Here is an 18566-nt window from a genome sequence, read left to right as displayed (position 1 = left end):
TTTACAAATATATATGAAAATGGCATATTTTGCTTAAGCATGTATTTGTAGGCAAAATCAATTAAACCCAAGGCTGAGTGATCTAGCATTTGTCCTTCTTCTATATAATACAGATGATATAATTAAGGCCCATTTACATCAAATGTAGTTTACTTATTTGAGAGAAGTTACACATTTATTTTAGGATTTTGTGCGAATGAATTTTAGAACATCTCTTTTTCTGAAATATGGACACAAAGTGGCAGCTAAATCAGTCTTGTGAAAATAACACGACATCTTGTTAAGTCCAGGCACTATCATGGTGGTGCTGGAAGACTCCCCATGTATATTTCTCTCATTCATGCTGACATTATTAATCCAAATTTGTAGTATAAGACCTTGATCATTCAAGATGATTACAGCAAATGGATAAATATCCCTATGCAATGCCCAGTGATATGAATGGGACAGTTAATTTTTCCTGGGATAATCAGAACCTTGATAATATACCTCGATTATCATAAGTTATTACACTCCTGAACCCAAACACATTCCCATCACAATTCCATTGAAGATTTTGTGGGCAGTCACTTACTGGTTTTGGCTACGGAGCTGCTGAAAAAGAAGCAAAAATGTAGGTGAAGTAAGAAAAAGACCTCGCTTAATGATTTCAGCGAAAATATGTACATGATATTCTTCTTTTTTTCCCAATATCAGAACCACTGACATAAGAGAACTTTTTCATGGAATCAAGGTCAATCTGTAAGGAAAGTGCATTTGGTGTGGAAATACAATTATTTTGGTAATGATCATTTTAGAGGATCACTGTTGTATTTTCACTTGTTTCAATGGTCAAATTCTTAGCAAGATCTATCCCTTTAGAGCATATGCTGCCATGGTCTTATACGCACACGCAAATACACATTCACACGCATGGCTATGTACCATACATATACCAACTCTCATTCTAAATGTTCAAATTGCCTCCGCTGATTTTTTTGCTATTTTAACAGATATATCCTAAAGGTATAGAAATCTGTGTTCATATTTTACTAGTAAACCAGATGACAGCTGAAAAGCAATACCAAGGAATTCTCAGAGTAGGTACATGGCTCATTGGAAAGCCATCCTTGAATCAGAAAAATGTCAACTTGAAATATCCTGAAAGGTGTAAATCTGCTCTATTAGAGAGGCAAAATCATTCTGTTCTCCGTTTCATCCTGTAAATTCCATTAAAGATCTTGTGGTTTCCCTCCTCCACCACCACCAGTTTTCATCTGACAATCCAACAACTAAATTCAGGTCTTTTCCTCCTTAGCACGCACTAGGTGCCAGCACGACCACTGGAATGTGCAGAGAAAGGAAGAGATCAGAAAGAAAATGAAAGCCCACATCAGTCTTAGACATTTATGATGTACACTTCTATATGTGTGTATGTACTTTTGTGCATGTATTGACTACATCTGCACACAGCCTGTGTACAGATCTGTACATTTTATCTCCTTCATTCAATCTGTACATTTATTCTCCTGAATGCACTCTCTTATTCCCCTCATCCATCAGCCCTTTGTTGCAATTTAAAATATTGGTACTAATTAGTAAGAATAAAATCGACCACAGGAAAAGATAAAGCACTTTACCCCAGGCACATCCTTTAAGTATCTGCACATCCACTTTTCCTTTACAGTTTCTTTAAAATGTCTCCTCCGCGGCGCTCCCTTCGTGGGCTGCTTCTAAAATTGCCGTTGTGGATTGAGCGGCAGCAAAAGGCAGAGGAGGAGGAGGAGGAGAGAAGAGGAAGGCGCGGACACGGAGGAGAAAAGCTAGCCTGCCCCGGCGCCCAACTTCCCTGCGCCCACTCCCGCTGCCTGCCTCGGGCCCCTCAGCGACGGCAGACGGCCGGGCACAACTTTGCGAGCTCGGGGGAAACGGGGAGCCCCTCCGAGCCCCCCGGGGGCGGCGTTGGGGTGCGTGTGAGGGGGGAAAAGGCGGCGCCGAGCCCCCTGCCCGCCGCCTGAGGTGGCTGCGAGCTGAGGTGGCTGAGGTGGCGGGGCCGCGCTGCCGCCCTCCCTCCATTTTCCTGCCGCCCGCCCGGCCGCGCAGGACGCCTCAGGGGGGCCACTTCGCCTCGGGACCAGCCCGGGGAGCTCGGGGGCCGTTTTGGGGCGGCAGGCTGCGGGGAGAGCCGGGCTGCCCCCGGCGGGACGGAGCCGGCAGCAACTTAAGGGAGGATGGCAGCGCTGCCCGGGCTGCCGAGCCGCCGGGAGAGCCGCGGGGTGCCGACGGACAGCCGGGGGAGCTGGGTGCCGTGCGCCGCTGCCTAACGACCGGCGCTAAGATGGAATTTCTCACCTGGCTTTTCCCCGCCTTGGTCCTGCTGTGCACCCAGCAGCACAGGTGCATCAGGTAAGGCAGACCCGCTCCTCGGGCTTAGCGGCGAGGGCTGCCCCGAGGGGGAGCGCGCTCGGCGGGGAGCGGGCACCGCGGGCTCCGGTGCTGTGTCCCCGGCTGCTGCCGGCTGGGGACCCGTGGTCCTGCCGGATAAGGGACCCCTGCTTCCCCCGGGTGAGGATGCTGCTCTACCAAGCTGAGGGAACGGAAGGGGTGTTCTCAGCGGGACGCCGCTGGAGGACTTTTCCTGAGGCGCCCACCCGAAGCTGGGGGCGATCCCTGGGTGCGGTGGCTCCACACACCCCGGAGCAGCCCCGGAGGGTGCCCGCTTGAACACGAAACGCCCGCAGAGCCCAGCAGGAGCGGGGCACTGCCCCAGCAGCCTTGCTTGGGGCTGCCCCAGCGACAAACCCCAAACCGACATCCCTCTGGCAATACCCCACGCTGACATCCCTTTGGTGACGGGCTCGGGATGGCTCCTGGACCTGAGATGAGGGGATGGGCCTGGCAAAGATCTTACAGAAAGTTTGAAGAACACCAGCCATTTCTTTCAATAATAAATTTCAAAGATAAATGTTTGTGATCCTCAGTCACATTTACTCAGGAGGTGTTAGCTAGGCAACCAGCTATGTTCTCTATATATTCTGTACAGATCTGGAGGCTGGATGTGGAGAAAGCTTGCCATGATTATGCAATGAAAACAGAAGGGGGAGTAAAAAAGGACTTGCTGCATGTAAAAACATGCCCACATCATCCAGAGCAGAGGTGGCTGTGATATTAAAGGGGTCTTCCTACTTCTGCTTTATAGACATTGTTAATAACTTCAGAGGAGTAGAAGAGGCAAAGCGATTATCGTAGGAAGACACAACATTGCGGTCACAGTCTTTGGAATTAATTAGTGAGCTCTCTTTTTTCCACTGGAAAGAAAAAAGATCTTGCATTAAAGGAAGTGTCAAGTCAATTGCTCTTATCCAGGACTGGCACAATGACTTATCCTGTGACCTTGAATCTGTTACCCAGGGCCAGATCCTTCCACCCTCATGCTCTGAAGCAATCCAGTGTTAGACTGAAGGCAGAGGAGAAGATAATGCTTATGACCAAAGGGCATAAAGATCATGCCCCTAATTTCAGTGGTCCTGTTTCTCTAACTACACTTGGGCTAGCACTAACTATTTTGGTTAAAAAGTAGTGTTTGAGTAAAACATAAATTTAAAAAGAGTGTTATGGAACAATCAGTCTTCTCAGCTTCTGCCTTCAAGATCTGTGTCTAGGCACAAAAACTGCCAGGATATGTGCAACCTGCCATTTTTTAGGTAAATTGTCATTGGATTAATTGCCTAGTTACTTGACTTTCTTCCTCCAGGTGCACAATAGTGACAAGCTGTTTGTTAGAAATATATATACTTATGGCAGAAAGCAAGGAAAGGCGAATTCTAGCTTGTGAAATTCAAACTGCCTGGTTCTTAGTAGTTTTTCAAACATGCCAAAGTGTAAGACATGCAGTGCTCAAAGCAAGCTGCCCTGGTTAGTACAACACAGCTTTCTGAAGATTCAGGATTTAGCATGGCTATGGGAGAACATTGTTTAATCCTGTAAAAATTGAGTAGGCTTGCTTGCATGTGTACTTTTGATGAGTTAATGAAATGGAACTAAAACAAAACTTTACCCTTGCATCAGTAAAATTACTCACACAGATATGACTCTTGACCTATGAAATAATTCCCCTTCTAAGAGCCCAAGAAGCACATTAACTCTTGTTTTTCTTTCTTGGAGTCCTATAATATGATATTTTTGGTAACAGATGCTTTTACAAAGAGCAGTATTAGTAAAATACTGTGGTTTTAGAATAATGGGCAAAACTACCAATAGCTACATTTGTATTGCTCTGATTTTGCTTTCTAAATGTAACGTGATTCATAGTTATGATGACAGAGGCCATCCAAAACCACTAAATTCTCCGGTCATGAGTTCTACAGCCTGTATATTGACAGGTGTAAGCAAAAACATTTCCAAAAAGAGGAACATTCAGAGAATTCTGAACTCAGTAGTATGACATAAGATGTCCCAAAGGGAAAGCAACCTATTAAAATAACACTAAGGTTTGGCAGAGGAGAGAAGTGAGGAACATATGCAGCCTGCTTCCTCGTGGCATTTTTGAGTACCCTTTGAGGGTGCTTAAAAGAGCTGTACTTGATGCAATTTCTCTGTTCTGTGCTATTTGACTGAAGTGAATGAGCCAAATTCAACCTAAGTCAGCACAGTTTACTTATGCCAATATTGTTTTCATGTAAACAGTTCTATAAAAGTAGTACTTTTTGGTCTGCTTTTGGCAATGATTATTGGCAAGAAATTTGGCACCTATGTGATTGAGAGCTCTTTGGGGCAAAGACCATTTTATCAGCTTGATATGCTGTGGATGTCACAATAACAAAAATGTCAATGATTCTCTAATTAAAAGCAGGTGTATCATTTCTATTAAAGATTCTACTATATAAAATGGCTTTTATACATTTGCATAAAATTGTCCTCCTGTACTGTATCTCCCTCAGTCTTTTACTTCTAGTCATGGAAATGGGGGAGCTTTAACACGTGAATATATGCAAAGAGTGGTCTATTTTCTGTAGTTTAAAACTCACCGAGTTTTAGTGCTTTGATGGGGCTTTGATGTTCAAAAGGTTGCCATGAATTTAGCTTAATGCTTTTTCAATTACATTTCAAAATACAGAGCATATTTACAGTGAGCTTCACTTAAGAGTCCGGAATGGCAGATGGGAAGGATACACACACTGCCCTGGATAATCCTGGAGCTTGACAGAGGCCAGATTGTTCATTGACCTTGCTGGATATTCCTTGTGTTTTTCCCAAGAAAAGGTTTTCTTGATTGGCAGTGACATCTGGGACTTTTGCCCCCAAAAGAGATTATCTCAAAGGAGAGGAAATGTACTCCATCCCAGTCCTCAGTATCAGTTGAACTGGCATTTCCATCTTCCAGGTTAAAAGATTCATACAGCATCTATGTCACCTCCCCAAATAGAATCAGTCAAGCTAGCAGATTTAAAGAAGCAACGGAGATGCAATAGTCGCTTTCCACATCGTACTGCAGTATATATTTGTCAAAAGGTTAGCACACTCTCCCTACAAGTGTGACCTGAAATCGGTATCTCATTGGCCACCAACTTAGAGATGCTGTTGAGCTTTTGGCACTGCTGCTAGAGCTTTTGGCACTGCTGTGCAAAAATAATATTGCTAATGTTGTATCTTACTCAGCTGCTGTAGTGCACTTATGCACACAGAATATAGAGGTTGCCTCTATCATTGGTTTAATATAAAGACTTAGCAGATTTTTTCCAGTAATGTTGATAAATATCCAGCAACCATTTTCAAGCAGTGTTCTCAAAGACAGTGAAGACAGGCTAACATCTCACTTGCCTGACAAGCCTCTTCGAGACGTGCTGTCCGAGTTGATCGATGCTTCTCCTCCAGAGCATTCCACATGAGCAGAATGCCGTGGTCCCACAGCAGCTGGGAGAAAGGTGTCAGCTTGAATAGAAATGATTCTAGGATACACCTACTTTTGATTCTAGAACCGACAATACTGAGCTCTAAAGGAGATGGATTTCTTTGCTCTGTCATTCGCGATCCATTGCTTAGAGTTGCTTTCCTAACCTGTGTCAAGGACCACTTTGTTAGGCAAAGAGAACTTCATAGTTTTCCTAGGTTTATCACTGGTGGTTTCATCTTTCCTTTGTCTACTATGCAAGAGAATTATTTTTTTTTCAGAGTTTAAACAGCAGAAATCAGTTTTCTACTGTTAACAACCAGCTCTGTTGAAGTTCTCAAAATGCTGAAACTCCACAGTTGGATGGATGAAAATATATTCTCTGAAATATCTGCTTGAAATGAGATGGGTACAGAGTGAGAACGCAGATAAAAAAACATCCTTCTCGGCTTCAGATTTGGGAATGATTTCCAGAGAGATATTAGTGCACAGCATATGCTGTGGTTAGGTCATCTAGGCACCCCGCTCTGGCCTGGTGCAAAGTAAAGGTAAGCTTTTGATGAGCTGTTACGCCCCTTGAACTTACCAAATCAATAGTTTAATTTTAGAAATTCATTTTCTTACTAAAACAAGCTCTAGAGCAGCCTACATCAGGAAGCAAACTTGCTAATTCCACTAATAGTAGTTTCCTTTCTTTTAATCTTTACTGCTTACATTACAAAAAGCTAATCCCTTCCAATGAGTATTTTATATGCTGGTCTTGCTTTTTCAGGTAAAACACATGAACAATATTTTAGGCCATTATAATCCCTACTGCTTATCAAGGATTAATGACATTCTTCCACCATCCTGCACGTAACTTGAAAGCACTGGGTGTGATGTACGGAGCGTTGGCTCAGTGGAGTTACCCCAGACTGGTCTGTAAAGTGCTGTGAAGCTGAAGGCCTGCTTTCCAAGTCATCCTTTCTGACCAGATAAAAAAAAAATAATAGAATAGAATATTTTTGAGTTTGGTATTTTTCTTCCCCCTCAATATTCTTGAGGGGAAAAAAAAAAAAAAAAGAGGGGAATGGGAAATTTCTGCGATGCTGGAGGACCCGGGATAACTTTAGACCTGAGGAGCACACTTGAGGCTGACACAAGCAGGACTTGGATGCATTTCCACCAGGCTGAATCACACACCCAAGCATACAGCCCTGGCTCCATCACTCCTGTGTCTGTTGCTATGCTCTAGTCCCGTATTCATCTTCCTGGAAAAGCCTAATGTTAGCAAAAGCTTTTGTTAACTTGCTGATAGCCGTCTGTAAATGCAACTGTAGGTTATGGTGGTTCCCAGCTTTTCTTTGTGTATTTAGAAGCCATTCAGCCAACACCATGCCAGTGAGAACAGCAGTAACTGAGGAATTTTGTTGCCCATTTGTAGAAATTTAAAAATGAACCAGCAGTATAAACATAAACAATGTTTAATCTAGCCATAAAATTATTTCAGCTGTAATACTTTTAACAACCCCCACTGGTATAAAGTGCATATAGCACTATTAACTTCAGCAGATTTGTTACACTGATGATCTGACCCTAAGGCTTTATTAATAATAGAAACAAGATTCTTTTAATTGTGTCATGGATATTTAAGTAAAACTCCCTCTAGATTGTAATCTGCTTAAAACACATGGCAAGCTCTAGCCCACAGTTTTTAACCCAACTCTGTCATCTGAACTTGCTTTTAGCTCTGTGGCTCTCCATAATGCCATTACAATAGACTACTGGCACAGGATAATTGCTGCACACTGTAAATGCTTTTTCAAACAAAAAAAGATGAGGCTTGAGGCAGTTCTTATGGCATTATTTCTTTTACAGCAAGTGACTGATTGTAAATCGGTTATCTGGGAATGATTTCTTGATGCGCGCATGTAGAGATACCTAATGTGAAAGGGGAGCAGCAGATTTTTTTTCTATTATTTTTGTCAGCTTGATTACTCATGGCATTCTAATTTTACAACTTGTATCTAGCACTGTCATTGTGTATGGAGGAAGCATAAGCTACATTCTGCCACCCTCACAGCTCAGGCTCGCAAGATAGGCCACCGTACTGCAGCCACCTTTTGACTCGAGTATCGTTTTAAAAACACTTTGAAGAACTTGGCTGCAGTTTTAGCAAGATAAATCAGAAAGCACCATCTTCAACTGAAAAGAATAGATTTTTGGCAGATAGTGTATATTCATTCAGGTATATCTGCCTATAAAAGAGGTTTATATATTTTACTGATTAGTAATAGCACTATAAATCTATGGCTGAGACTTACATCTTACAAATGAGTACATTTCTAAACAAAACACTTCAAAGATAGTCTCATTCTCTATTCTGCCAAGGTCTTAATTTAAATAATTCTTTGTTTTCTGCATTAACTGACAGCCTTAGTATTTCCAGAAATAGGATGGTGGACGTAAAAGAAAATAAAGAATTTCTGATCTGCAGTGGTTGAGGGTCTTGCAGAAGAAAGCCAGAGCTTAGCCCTTGGATCTTGTCAAGTATTATGAAACAGTGATTTTCTTTAAGTAACAACTGACACGTGGAAGACTGAGAGATCAGCACATAGGAAATGGCAGTCTGATAGAAAGAAGTGTTTGATTGGTTGGTGGGATGCAATAAAGAAGGAAAAGTCTTTATCGACATCTATTATAAATCTTCAGAGCCTTTCTTTAAATCAATTACATTATTCCAATTTATATAGCTGAGAATATGGCTCTGAGTCTCCCAAGATCCTTACTCAGAAGAGATAAAGGGAAGTGAGAAATGTCTGGGACTGTCATTTTAGATGAACAAACAGCAATCTGCTTATGGCAAGGCAGCATTACAAATGTGTTTAATATATATCCCCAATTTCAACATTTTGCATTGAGCTAATGAAGTTTCACTGTGGAGCCGTGTCCCTATACTTTAAGGTCACTTAGGCTTTGACAACTCTGTTAATGCAAATTTTCAGTGTCTCAGCTGCTCAGGACTTACATTTATACATTGTTATCCCAGAACTCCTCCCTTTTATAATTGATTCCATACACATGGGGCATGAATTTCATCACCAGGGTGATCAAAGACTTTTCTTTCAGTTCCCTGTGAGAAGAGTTGGTTATTGTAGGATACTCTGTTACCGTGCTAGCAGTGACTGCATGGGCTAAGCTGAATGCCCGGACTGGCATATTTTGGAGAGAAAAAACACGTGCTTTATGTGGGTCAATGTCACATGAACACTCTAAGAAAGTTATGTAAGTACCAAGGCAGAATATATTTATGGTATATTACTCTGCAGTCTTCCGTCAGTGTTTAACAAGCTTCTCTTCTGTTACTAGTGACATACATCTCTCAAATGCCACATTTATTGCTGGCCTCAGTGGAAGATGCTAAAACAGTGCTCAGACAGCTCCGCTATAGTACTTGCATTCAGATACGTGCCTCTTTTGAACCACTAGCAATTTTCCTCTTTGCAAATAGTTGTGGTAGACATTGTCACAGTCCTTCCCTTATCTATTCCTGTCATGTCAATCACAGTGCTGGCAAGAGGGATTATGTGAGCAGGCACAGATCTGCTCCAAAGGAAGTCTGCTAGCTCAGTTTAAACAGTTAATGAAGACAATTTGAGTTTGACTTTGCTTCTAAGAGACTATGGAGTAGCTCCTTCTACCAGGAGGGTTGAGGGGCTGGTATGTGACAGGTGTTGGAAAGGCAACACAAAACGGTGCTGGTATCTTCAGAGAGCATCGCTGGGTCAGAAAGAAGCGTATGCCTTGCACCCAAGAGAAGGAGCCTTGTTTCTGGGAGGGGGCCTGTGGCATGCTGCACAGATCTGGCAGCAGCACACCACCTCCCCAGCAAAGCCTACTGACTGCTGGTGGACCACTCGTGTTCCAAGAGTGACTGCAGAAGGCTGTGTGCATTGCAGCATCCCACACTCCTGACCCGAGGACATAAGGCCAAACACCCATGCTGCCTGATGCTGGCAAGGGGAAAACAGCAGAAGCTGGGCGCCTCCCGGAATGATGGAACTGTCCCACTGTGCCCAGAGCTCTGGGGCACCTGGAGTAAGGTGGAGTGGGACAGAGATGTGTTGGTGTGACAGACAGCTCGCTGCTGCAGACCGTGCACATCACATTTGAAGATATACGTCCCTTCTTGTTCTCAGCTGTTCCATAGTGGTACTAGGAGCTGTCACAGCTGCTGTGTCCTGCTACCCAGGTAGCTGCATTTCAGCATCCACACATGCATTTCATGCAGTATACAAAGTATCTTGCTTTTTCTTATGCTTTCTTTACATTTCTAAACTTTTTTTTTTAAGAAAAAAAAGTGTGTGCTTTTATCTCAGAAAGAGGTGGTGTTCTTGCCTGAAATATGTTTTGATTTAAACAGAAACATCTGAAATGGTCTTCCCATCTGTATACAGTATTGTTCCACTAAACTGCCAGTCATGCTTAGCTGATTACACTGTTGGTGGTCTCTAGAGTAAAAGAGGCAATGTCTTCAATTTTCTGTTATTTTTATGTCTGTAAACAAAGGCAAGTTTTAAAAGTTATTTACTCTCTTTACCTAGAGCTATGACTGACATTGGAGATTACATAGGCTCCAACATCGAAATATCCTGGTTACCCAACCTAGACGATTTGATGAAAGGGTATGCACGGAATTTCAGGCCTGGGATTGGAGGTGAGACATTGAGAATTGTCTTCTATTTCTTGCAATCCTTCTACCCTCCGATGTTTATCAGAACTTCATTTTCTACATGATTAAAAAGTTGCAGTTATCTTGTACTTGGATACTGGAAAAGGTAACAATCAGCAACTTGCCCATTCTGCTGTACAACACAACTAGCAATGCAGTGGTCTCGCTGATACAGTTCTTAGACCCCTGATAACTAAGTTGAAGTAATTTTGGATTGTATTGTGACAGTAATTTCTGCAATTGCTTGAAGTCATTAAACCAGAGGATGTGGTTTCCAGAAGAGATTCCATAAGTTTCAGTAGCTGTGCTTGTATTTCATTTCCCTCATCACTGAAGGGACGTGTTCTGTTGAAAACTGAGGACGCAATCTGCTAAAGATGGGAGTCTCTTGCTCTAATGCAGATTTCATTTGGAAAGTGCAATTTACCATGGAAAACACTTCCATGAATTCACTCCGTATGAAAGAATTAACAGTCTTTAGTCGTCTACATATTTAACTTGCTATGATGATGTAAATCATGCCATTCAAACATTTTTTCTCAGGTCCTCCTGTTAACGTTGCTCTTGCAATTGAAGTAGCCAGCATCGACCACATCTCAGAGGTGAACATGGTACGTTACGAGTTAAACTCACCAAGTTGTGAACGTAAGTACTGCAATGGCAGAAAGTGTAGGTGGCTAACTAAATAGAGAGGTAATTGATTGTTTAAATTAAAATGGGCTGAGTATAAAATACTTCTGTGCACAGGAAACAGCTAGGACACATCCAAACCAATCCAATGATTTTTGACCACCTCCCAAGGCATCATCATGTTTGTTTAGCACCACTTGTTGATTGGGATTTCTCTTCTCGTAGGAATATACCATGACGGTATTTTTGCACCAGAGCTGGCGAGATGAGCGTCTGTCTTACAACCACACCAATGAAACTCTGGGCTTAGACAGCCGGTTTGTGGACAAGCTCTGGCTGCCAGACACTTTCATAGTAAATGCCAAGTCTGCCTGGTTCCATGATGTGACTGTGGAAAACAAACTTATCAGGCTCCAGCCAGATGGGGTCATTTTATACAGCATAAGGTGAGCAAGAGAGGGTGCAAGTGTAATCGGTCATGTGTTAACTTTTTGAATAGACTTCAAAGTAATCACTCATTTTTCCCACAATAATTTCGTAAAATAACCATTAATTCAAAGCAAAACCAAGTTCTGGTCAATCCTATTGAGAGATCCCTTTGCTTTACAAGGATTACACTGCCAGAAATGTATCCTCAGCAACACTACCAGATTTTCTGCTGAGTAACCACTAATCACTTTTCAAAATGATAAAGAAGCTTCTCATAACTATTCGGGCACCAGGGAGGGAGATGCTGAGTGCAAAACAAAGATTCTGTTCTCCACTTTCTCGCTGTTTTCCATGGGAACTATGAGTCTGATTTAGGTTTAGCTTCTCCGTCTTAGGAACAGAGAAAGCAGAAGGTCCAGAGCCATCCTTACGGTATTGGTAATGATCTCTGGGACAGTGGAAGGGACCAATTTTGGCTCAGAAAAGTCCTTTTATCAGCACACGGACTTGACTCTGCCATTAGACAAGTCATTTGACTTTTCAGCTCTCTCTCCCCTCCCAATCTTTGGGTTTCCCACATGCTTAGCAAAGAAAATAGCCCTATGAATTTTGAAAATAGTGTGTTGTAATAGTATTATTAAGGTTTTCGGAGTTTTCCATTTAGTCTTTGGGTTCTGAGAAAAAAATAAAGTCGCCAGCTCTGAGTGCAACTAACTGCTGTTCATTTTGCTTGGGACAGGATTACCTCAACGGTGGCCTGCGACATGGACCTTTCCAAGTACCCAATGGATGAGCAAGAATGCATGTTGGATTTGGAGAGCTGTAAGGGCTGAGTACAGTGTTTCATATAACCTACATGTTGCTTAAAGCCTGCATATATGGTACTTAGCTCGCTGGAGTGATTTTAGTCACTGAAATGTAAGGGGCACTTAGGATTTACAAATAAAGGGTACAAACATGAATCCCTTCATTCTCTGTTGGGCATTAGACTGTGGAAGTTTCAATGCTGGTTCAGCTCTGTTCTGATGCAAAACTGTAGGATTTAATTCAGTTAAGAAGAACAACCTACAGTCCTGCTGATGATAAATGTCTGGAACTTCGTGCTTGATGTAAAACCTAGAAAAACTGCGACAGTCTTTTCAGTAGCATTACTGAGGTTTCCATCAAATCCAGTGAGAAGAAGTAAGGAAGCCCACAGGCAAAATTTGGTGTGCTATTTTTCCTTTGTGAGAAAATAGGGAAAAGAAAGAATTCTGTTTCTAATGAATGAGATTGTGACTAACTCTTGCATAGCCATTTAGTTTGCCTAGGCATTCTTGCATGTTACACCAAAATCAATCAGAATACTGCAGAGATTGGCTTAAATTCATTTACACTCAGAAAGGTGAGTGAAGAATTAATTTATATTTTGTCCAACCTGTATTTTATCTATGATCGGCATGTTATTCCCATGAGCATTAACACTTTTGAATGAAATTCACTTACACAAGCAGGGGCCACCCAATTACTAGCAATGAATTTGTCCTGTTGCGATTTTTATATTGAGTCTGGAAGACTGGGAGTCCTCTGGATCTGGGCTCAGAGGTCCTGGGAGTTCCAGAGATTTGCGAACAGCAATTTCTGACCAGAAGCATGAGCCTTTGATGCAAGTTTCTCTTCTTTTTTAGCACGGACTTTGTTTGCTAGGCAATTAACCACAATACCATTCTATCCTGTCAAAAATAGCAATCTACAGTTTCACTTATGTAATCACCAAATGCAGAGGCAGCAGACAGTGAAGCAGTGATCAATTCTCTCTCCCAGCAAGTTCTGCAGGGAATTTTGGTGGTGGTTGAATTTTTTAATTGAATTTGAGGATTTTGATTTCAACAAAAAAGTAGAAATAAAGCCTCTTTAAACCAATGAATGGTTTAGTAGCAAGTTGTGCATTAACAAAAACCACAACTAGCAGACATTGATTTCCTATGGATTTGCATGTTACATAAATCCATTCTTGCATCTCCCACCCTTCTCTCATGTCCCTGGTACCATGCACCTCTCCCTAGCAGTTATTTGCCAGCTGCCACCCATACTAAACTGCAATAATTATAGGTTGATATACATGGTGATTGTCAACCTAGCTTCTGCATCTCAGAATGGACGCGGGTCTGTGTTACAATCTTTTCTCTAACTGGATGCACTAATTTGATTTTCTGTTCTCTACACACCATTTTTCTTACCAAACTTGCAAGAATCTCGCATCCTGTATGCAAAGGAGCTTTTTGAGAGAGTTGGAATATTTCTCACGACACTGAAGCGCACTGTGCCATACCACATAGTGTTAGTCAGTGTGAATCAACTTGGATTATTCTCCCTATAGGAAAGCTACTCTTGATGGGATCCTGGAAACACTGGGGTTGCCAGGATAGTGAATTATCTAGACTGAATCACAGTATGTTTGCATTGGGACCAATGAAAATCAGTGTAGCAAAGGAACTACAAGACTTCCACAATGAGCCTCCTAGGTTCTTAATTTCTTCCCCAAGCTTCGTATTTATTCAACTTTCTTTTGGCAGATGGCTATTCTTCAGAGGACATTGTCTACCACTGGTCAGAAAACCAGGATGAAATCCATGGGCTGGATAAGCTGCAGCTTGCTCAGTTCACAATCACCAATTACCAGTTCACAACAGAAATGATGAACTTCAAATCTGGTAACAGGATCAGTCTTCGATTCAGGGACAGTAGTGAATCTTTTCCTGCATGGGGAAACCTCCTATATGTATAATAGAAAATCCCTCCTCTTCAGTAACTAATTTAAATAATCTGTCAGGTTCCTGATAATTTTTTTTTTGCTCATACTTGCAAAAATCGCTAACCTTTTGCTTTCAGGTAGCCACTGTAGCATATTATGTCCTTTAGCTCTATTTGCTTGATAAAATAATGCATGGAATAGCCAGACAGCACTTGACAAAAAACACTTGAGGTATAGCTCACATTTTCCTGACCTAATTTGCAACTTCGGATAAAGAAAAATTTCCATTAGCCCTGATGTTATGAGGCTTATGACGTACAGTCAGATCATTCTAATTCTATCCAGTAGAAGTCAGTGGTGTGTATGCGTATCACTGGCTTTATTGCAATGTTTGTAAAAGATTGGAGTCATTTCTTTCCTGCTGATTTTTCATCCTCTTTCATGTATTCAGATCCTCATTTATGCTGCACATCTCCTCTAAGCTCTTTTTTGAGTTTGAAATTAACTTGGCCTTTTAAAAAATCTAAATTTAGTATCTGGAGGACTTTCTACAGCAGATGATAAGACAGTACACATTTTGAAGCAATACTGTTATTCGAGAAGACTCATGATTTTATTTTCAGATCTGGCATTGATATGACCTGAGACAAATCGTTTGACCTATTCTTAGCTAACTGTGCTGATGAGAACCGCACTACCTCGTGCAGGGTTTATGAGGACTAATTGGAAAAGATTCATAAAAGCTTTTTGTGATCCCTAGCCAAAATAATTTTGTTTAAGAATGTCGCTCTGCATCATTATAGGAAATATTATTTTAAATACCAGTTTAACTGCAATTTACACAGTCAAAATCTTTCTTTGTCTGCTCTTTTTATCAGCAGGTCAGTTTCCCAGGCTCAGTCTCCACTTCCACCTTCGGCGAAATCGAGGAGTTTACATCATTCAGTCTTACGTTCCTTCTATCTTACTAGTGGCCATGTCGTGGGTATCCTTCTGGATCAGCCAGTCAGCTGTGCCTGCCAGAGTGTCATTAGGTAAAGCAGATAGTTTGGGGAATTAACAGGGAAGGGTATGCTGAAATTGTAATTATACAGTTATGCTTTCTAATATAACTCATTTTCCATTAAGGTGCACTTATGAACGCTGTGTTAAAATTTGCAGAAGGGAGTGTCCTTTAAAATATTTCTTTCGTGCTTTGATTTCTGTCATGCTATCAGAGCAGTTGCCTCAATAAAGAACACAGACATCTAAAGATGGTTAAAAGCAGTAGTGAGTGTAAGGCAGTTGTATGAAATAATTGATTTGAAGGAACTGGAGCTGTGACAAAAGTGTTCCTAGAGCTTATTAACCCGTTTGTCTGAGTAAGGTTTGCAAGTCCAGATCCAAACGTTTTTGAGAGTTAAATCTTCTTGCTTTGTTTGTCCAGAACTAGAGCAAAAACAAGGATAAGATGTTCAAAGCTGTGTTAGTCGTAGAAATCCACAGTCTTTACAAGCTCTTTAAATCCCGTTTGGAAAATCAGAAACCACACCATTAAGGGTCTCCCCTACTGTGAAAAGTATTCCTCAGTTTCAGATCAGTAAATATGCTTATTCAGGTATACTAAAGGAACTTTCTCACACCACACTGCAGGTATAACTACTGTTCTTACTATGACTACGCTGATGGTCAGTGCCCGTTCTTCACTTCCACGAGCATCTGCCATCAAGGCGCTTGATGTTTACTTCTGGATATGCTACGTGTTTGTCTTCGCTGCACTTGTAGAATATGCATTTGCACATTTCAATGCTGACTACATGAAAAAGCAAAAGAACAAGCTCAAGGCAAGAAGGCAGAGTGGAGAGGTCAGTAAGCCAAATACTGTAAAAAGATTTGCAAAAGCAGTGGCTCTGCATTACAACCTTTGTCTTCTTTGGAAGATTTCTTGCTTAACACTTCTGTTATGTTAATATAGCAAGCAGCTAAAAGCAGTTGTTAATTTTCCCATGCAGCATGGTTAGCATTACACTAAATGCAACATATTCTTACATGATTTGTTGCTGTATTTAAGATAGGAAATGGAGAATAAGAGAGAATGAGTAAGAAGAGATGCAAAGTATGTCTTGAGCCAAATTTTTACATCTTATACTTGGAGAATACATTTAGAGCCTTTGATATTTGTCCAGTCCTCAGTGTAAGTTAAGGTAACCTAGAGTTACTCCTGTAGGGTCGGGCAATATCAATATGACACTATTATACAAGATGGGGAAGAAAAGCCTTTTATCAAAACATATTATTTCGTAGTTTCTTCTGCTAAGGCTCTTTTAGGTCTTCTACAGCATAATAAAATACCGTCAGCAAAACAGAAAAGTAGACTTGTAGTCTTATTATTATTACTTTGTTTTAGGAAGCTGTAGCAGATATGACTGATCAACGTTCATTTTCTGTCCCACTTCCACATTCTCTTGGCTTTGACAAGAGCCTGTAAACTGCCTGCTGGCTTTGGCCACACAATGGGATAACTTTCATCTCTCAGTCAATACGCAGTCAGGAGTGCCTCAACATGCTGTCTCAGTGGTGTCTAGCTTGGATGAAATACCTTTGCGTTATAACTTACTGTTACAGGTTCTCCTCTTTCCTTTGCAGGTAAACGTGAAGAATGCCATCGTTCTGTTTTCCCTTTCCATAGCTGGTGTGCACCAGGAACTGGCCATTTCCAACAGGCACCACCGCATTCCCAGAAGTCTGCCCGGATCATACGGCACAATAGAAATAGAAACTGGAGAGACAAAACTGCGGCAAGAAATGAAACTGGATAGAAAGAGTGGTCTGAAGTCCCTCTTTAAGCCCATTGATGCTGATACCATTGACATATACGCCAGAGCAGTGTTTCCAGCAGCCTTTGCAGCAGTCAATGTTATATACTGGGTTGCCTACACAATGTAAAAAAACTATATGAAGAGCTACAAATTGAACAATACCTACACACTGAAAAGTCCTTGCTGAAACTGTATTGTTCTATCTCTTCTCAAAATATTTTCTGATGAGCTTGAGACACTTCTAGTCAAGAAACTCCTACAATCAATTCCTACTAAAAGCAGCAAGAGGAACAATTTGTTACTGATCTGATTTGATACATTAATAACTGTACTCTCCCAAACAGTCCCAGCTCCTTTTGTTTCCTCTCTTGCCGTGAGACAGTTTTTAATATGTATATATTTGCAGAAAATGTTTAAATCTTAAATTACCATGGTTTTCCTCCACCTGAAGAGTTGATAAGTAGTAATGAAGGTTTAGCTTTTCACACTTAGAGCATTTCCTTTTTCTTAATGGAACAGCTAATTCCTCACTTCCACACAAGTGATTTTCTGCATCTTGCTTTCTGGGAGATGGTCCAGGTTTAACATTAGTGGTAAAGTTGGAGATTTTAATCATAAAAATCTCATGATCAAAGTAAAAAGGGAATAGAGGTGAGTGGAGGATTCTTCTTGAATTATTATTTGTCTTGGATACAAGTATTGAAAACGTTTAAATGCTCTTAGTCACAGCATGAAATAAAATATACTACATGGAATTCTAGAGAATTGTTGATAATGATTGCATTACATTTCAGATCTAAGCTAATGAAAGTTTAAACACTTAAACAAAGTAACGTTTATTACCTTAATATGCCCCAAAATAGACAAAAGTGGTTTAGAAACACAGGCTTTCTATGTTGGATTGCGGAGAATTTCAAAGGCGCTTGGTAATGAAAGAACTCAGACTCTGATTTCGGGAAGGACTTGAGAATTTGCTGTCAGTTTCCAGGGACAGTCTGCTGTATGCGCCTCTGAAAATCTCCTTTTTGCATCTGGCCCTAAGTAGCTGAGTAAAGTTCAAAAACGTCATAAACAGCTTCAAGTTACTCAGTCGCTTTGAATATTTTTGCCATTTCTATTCAGAGGCTGACCTAATATACTATGTTAGGCCTCTTCATATTACTTGACAATGAAATTTATGGGTACTCATACACGCTCCTTAATGCAAGACTAGATCAAGTCACCTAACTCATGCAAAGTAACCCTTTGTTCTGTAAATAATTCCAGTGATCTCAGCAAATGAACACACTATACATAACAAATACAAGCTTCATAATTAACCTCTAAAAAAAACCCAACACAGTAAATATACTGGGATATGGATTAAAACAACCAAAATATTTTCAGTATAGGAAA

At 41.1% G+C, this 18566-nt stretch overlaps 1 protein-coding gene across 2 annotated transcripts; it reads left to right on the top strand.

Moving 5' to 3' along the window:
* The first annotated feature begins 1766 nt into the window (after nt 1-1766).
* Nucleotides 1767-17926, top strand: GABRD (gamma-aminobutyric acid type A receptor subunit delta). 2 transcript variants are annotated; one of them, XM_035557660.2, is made up of 9 exons: nt 1767-2385; nt 10453-10565; nt 11124-11191; nt 11436-11656; nt 12379-12461; nt 14195-14332; nt 15255-15407; nt 16006-16217; nt 16999-17926. In XM_035557660.2, exons 1-9 carry the CDS (start codon nt 2318-2320, stop codon nt 17296-17298), a joined length of 1356 nt encoding a protein of 451 aa, XP_035413553.1. In that variant the 5' UTR covers nt 1767-2317; the 3' UTR covers nt 17299-17926. The 2 variants fall into 2 exon arrangements, with proteins under 2 accessions (XP_035413553.1, XP_035413552.1); XM_035557659.2 differs by having other exon boundaries at nt 1790-2385; nt 15252-15407.
* Nucleotides 17927-18566: the final 640 nt, after the last annotated feature.

This window comes from Cygnus atratus, chromosome 21 (genome assembly GCF_013377495.2).
Source record: "Cygnus atratus isolate AKBS03 ecotype Queensland, Australia chromosome 21, CAtr_DNAZoo_HiC_assembly, whole genome shotgun sequence".
NCBI classification, from domain to species: Eukaryota; Metazoa; Chordata; class Aves; order Anseriformes; family Anatidae; genus Cygnus; species Cygnus atratus.
Note: the sequence above shows the minus strand (reverse complement) of the source record. Positions and strands in the feature narration are given on the sequence as shown.

Coding starts and splice junctions, on each gene's coding strand:
- GABRD (XM_035557659.2), top strand. CDS start 2,318: ATGGAATTTCTCACCTGGCTTTTCCCCGCCTTGGTCCTGCTGTGCACC. Junction 11,192..11,435: donor ACATCTCAGAGGTGAACATG/GTACGTTACGAG, acceptor CTCTTCTCGTAG/GAATATACCATGACGGTATT. Junction 14,333..15,251: donor AATGATGAACTTCAAATCTG/GTAACAGGATCA, acceptor TCTTTTTATCAG/CAGGTCAGTTTCCCAGGCTC.